Source organism: Bidens hawaiensis, unplaced genomic scaffold, assembly GCF_021521415.1.
Source record: "Bidens hawaiensis isolate Kalapana, Puna unplaced genomic scaffold, B.hawaiensis_p1.1 tig00022300_1, whole genome shotgun sequence".
In the NCBI taxonomy this organism is placed as follows: domain Eukaryota; kingdom Viridiplantae; phylum Streptophyta; class Magnoliopsida; order Asterales; family Asteraceae; genus Bidens; species Bidens hawaiensis.
The window spans coordinates 206,723-210,805 of NW_027493462.1; the positions used below are offsets into that span (position 1 = coordinate 206,723).

A 4,083-nucleotide genomic window follows, 5' to 3' on the forward strand; every position below is an offset into this window, starting at 1 on the left:
GGTATCAATGCAAGAAATGCATTTTACAATTTGCAGATATGCACCAATACATAGTGCTAACAAGATATCATCATCATCATCATCATCATCATCGTACTCAGTATATCCCACCAATAGCAAAGCTATGGTAGGGTCTGAGGAGGGTAAGATGTAGGCAGCCTTACCTCTACCCCGTAGGGATAGAGAGGCTGCTTCCGGTGAGACCCCCGGCTCGATAGTAGTTTTGCATCAAGCCTTGGACATAAGGCACATAGCACTCAATCATCGGGACACCGGCTGATCGGTGCATGTACCCTTATCTTTCAGCTATCAACGCTACTACATGATGCCTGATTAACCGTCCGTCACTTTTAACGTTATTTTCACGAGATTAGTAAAATAACGTCAAAATTAGTGCAATTTCACTTTTGCCCACCCGAGGGTTCACACATATATACATCATATGTGCGCACCGCAAGCAGGCTAAGTGCTAACAAGATACAGTGTGATAAATGTATTTATTTAACAAAAACTCTGAGTTGCAACACAATATATATGATTATTATCAAACAACAATAACCAAACTATATATATTACAAACTTCTTATATACATATACATGTACAATGTAATTGATCACTTGTAAAAACCGAACACTTACAAAAAAATCTTTAACGAGCACCTGAACCCACCCTACGACCACCACCACCACCACCAGATAACGACATTCGCTTGTTGACCGGCCCTGCAGTTGACTTCTTTTCCGCAGTCCCTTTCTTTCCCATCCCCAATGGACTCGGGCTAACACTATGGCCTGGGCTCTGACCCTGACTTGGGGTTGGAACCATGGACTTGGTCTTAGTCGAGCGTGGTGAGCTAACTCGGGGTGAGTTAGCACGAGGTGAGTTAACAGTAGATGTAGAATCGTCACGGAACGATGAAACTGAAATGCTATGCCTCCGGTTTCGTGGTGACGATGTAGGGTCGTTTTTCGGGCTTGATGGGCCAGTCCGCCTATTGATCACAGATGGGGACCGTGGTGATGACATGGAGGGTGACTGGTCAAGGCTTTTGATAATGTCACCAGAGGATGATGCACGGGTTAGTTTTACATGCGGTTGCTCGATATCGGTTGCGGTTTGGGATTCCCATGGTCGAGCTGCCATCCACCGGTCTAACCAACTCCAGCCCCACTGTGGGTTGTTGGGGTCCATGAATGTCGGGTTTCCGGACTTTGATGGGTTCCTCCATAGTTGCTGTTTGTATAAGAAAAACATATATTCACGGGCCCACTAATACCATGCTAACTAGTGAGACCAAATAAATTTACCTGTTGAATTTGTGCGTAAGCGAGTGCACGTTCTCTTCGTGCGGTAGCCTCTTCTTTGTTTTGTATGCTTGCTTCGAGTTGTTGTTTTGATTTTCGAGAATTATCCCATTCATTTCCCAACTAATCAAACATTTAAGACCAGAATTCCAATATTAAACAAGAACACCATGACAAACAAAATGAAAAGGAAAAAGAGAAACATATTTTGAATCATGAATGTAAGGTTGAAGCAAGATAGAATCAAACAAAACATGAAAAAGTAATATGGAGCTGATTCAACAAATAGCAGACTCAGACAAACAGGCAGAAAATAGCCCAACTTAATATGTTTGGAGTTACAGACCCATGAGTGGTTTGTCGAACTGTCAGACCCGAATTCCATCATCTTCAATATAGACCATTTTCCATTTTCTTGTAATTTTAATAAATTTCCTTTTATATGTAAAACGAGTGAATTATTTTGAGTAATGCACACGTTTATATAGTAAGTCAGCGTCTAGTTAGGCAGCCAAGTTCATTTTTCAATTTTGGCTCTCATATTAAAAGACACTACAAAAAGTGACTTGATGTAACTGTTTATAAAAGCTGTTCGATTTTGGTTTTCACTGTGGGTTTGGTTCAGGCTTTCAGTTTTACAATCAGGGCTTTAAAATTCTGGATCGAAAAAAGTGGCCCAAAATGATGAATTCGGGCCTAGATTTTTTTGTTAATCATTTATATATTGAGTATTACAAGTTTGAACTTAAAATTTTAGGGCTACACCTTTTATTAATTTCTTATAAATTACTTACAAGCAGTGTTTTGGTTCTGTTCCAATTGATTTAATTCGGCCTTTTTGGTTTTAAGTTGATAGCAAAAGCAAAACCGAGCCGAAATTTCGGTTTTTGAAAAGACATAAAGCCAAAGCCCAAACCACCAGTTTTTTTATTGGGCTCGGTGATCTCGGTTATGGTTTGGTTATTTAGGTTTTGTGCACTTTTCAAGATATGTGGTGCGGATCTAAAACTTACATGGGATTTCATGTTGCCGAGCTCTCTCTCATGTTTCTGCATAAGCTGTCTTTGAAGGGCTTGGTTTTCTTCCGACATTCGGATCCTCCTGGCTCGAACCTGCGACTGTACACGGGCCAAGGTTTGCATGCATCTTAAGGTGGTCAATGCTTGCCGTTTGACTGATTGGCTCTGAACCAACACCTTTAACCTCACAAGCCCTTTCAAAGCGCGTAATTTTTTCCTTGCCTTTAAACAACAAACACCCGACAACCAGAATCTTTGTATTAGTGTGTTTACGATATAATAATAATCAAATGGTTTAATTATGGTGGCAACTTTTTAACCCCCAAAATTGACACAAAAATACTTAGGTTTAGGGTATATAATTTGTTTAAAAAACGAATAGCGTTTGGGTTGACTTGTTTAATTAAACGGCGTGTTCAGGTGGGCCTGTTTAACCTGTTTAGTTAAACATGTAGACCCAGCAACCTGCTTTGTTAAATAGGTCAACCCACTAACCAGTTTATAACTCATCTAACCCATTTCTTTTTACAACTCACCAACTCGATTAACACATTTACTGCTTGGTTATCAATGGTTGATCTGCTTAACTAAACGGCCCTGTTCGGGTAGATTTGTTTAGTTAAACGGGTGTGTTCAGGTTGATCTGTTTAACCTGTTTAGTTAAAGCCAATCTTTTTAGTTAAACAGGTTGACGCACTAACCTGGTTCCGACACACTAAACAGGTTGCACGATTTTAAGTATGCTAGTTAGGTTTGATCTTTTTGACACAAATAAAAATACATGTCATGTTCAAGTTGAACAATTCAACCCACAACCTGACGCTATTGATTTTAAGTGGAAGTCACATAGAAAACATTACCAAGAAACGCCTAAAACACGCCTGCACTTTAATGGCCGCCACTTCTTCCTTAGATTTCCCCAAGAACCGTCTAAAAGCTGCCGCCGCCGCTGCCGCCTTAGCAGCATAGGCCATTGTATGCACAGGTTTGCTCTGTTCATTATCCGGTTTTGCAGGTTTCTTCGCCTCATGTTCCGGTTCAACAGCTTTGCTTGGCTCAGGTTCTGGTTCAACGGACTTGCTTGGCTCGGCCTGGGGCTCTGCAAATTTAATGTCGTCGTCGGGTTCGGGCGGAGGCGAATGAAGTGCAGGGGTGGCAAATGCGGATTCGGTTTGCGAAGAATCGGATTCGATGTGCTTTTGCTTTCCAAACCATGATTTCCTAGAACTAGTTTTCTGAGTTCTCTACAATAACATAATAAATATAATAATAATTAACCACATTGGCATTTCATCAAACACCTGGTGTGCAAAAGCATACAAGAAAATAGAATAAAGGGCAAAAATGAAAAACCTTTTCTTTCTTTTCTTTGGAATCATTACCGGAATTAAAAACCTTCTTAACTGCAGAAAACCAACCCCCCTTTTTCCCCATTAGCGTTTCGAATCATCTTCAAAACGATAATAAAAATCAAATTACAAAGAAGATGATTAATCAAGAGTATATATATAAAGAATAACGTGGATTAAAGGGAATGATACCTGCAACAGAAGAACAAGAAGATTGAATTAATTGATTTTTTTTGTTGATAATAATAATAATAATAATAATAATAACAGGCGGAAATATATCGTTTTGATTTTGAAGGGGTTTTCGCTACTTTGGGTAAGGCAGTTGAGGATTCATTTTTCATATTCATATGAAAATAAACCAACCACAAACTACTACCTGTTTATTTAGTTATTTCATGTATTCTTCT

At 39.5% G+C, this 4,083-nt stretch overlaps 1 protein-coding gene across 1 annotated transcript; it reads right to left on the reverse strand.

Moving 5' to 3' along the window:
- Positions 1-636: 636 nt before the first annotated feature.
- LOC143565182 (protein IQ-DOMAIN 3-like) lies at positions 637-3,770 on the reverse strand. Its single transcript, XM_077052232.1, has 5 exons — positions 3,678-3,770; positions 3,185-3,568; positions 2,319-2,546; positions 1,309-1,428; positions 637-1,234 (listed from the first exon to the last, which is right to left on the reverse strand). The coding sequence occupies exons 1-5, from the start codon at positions 3,756-3,758 to the stop codon at positions 650-652; spliced, it is 1,398 nt and encodes a 465-aa protein (XP_076908347.1). The 5' UTR covers positions 3,759-3,770; the 3' UTR covers positions 637-649.
- Positions 3,771-4,083: the final 313 nt, after the last annotated feature.

Bases quoted from the DNA above. Each gene is read 5' to 3' on its own strand.
- LOC143565182 (XM_077052232.1), bottom strand. From the start codon at position 3,758: ATGGGGAAAAAGGGGGGTTGGTTTTCTGCAGTTAAGAAGGTTTTTAAT. The intron at 1,429-2,318 runs GTAAGTTTTAGA...ATGTTTGATTAG, and splicing joins TCGGCAACATGAAATCCCAT to TTGGGAAATGAATGGGATAA. The intron at 1,235-1,308 runs GTAAATTTATTT...TTATACAAACAG, and splicing joins CTTACGCACAAATTCAACAG to CAACTATGGAGGAACCCATC.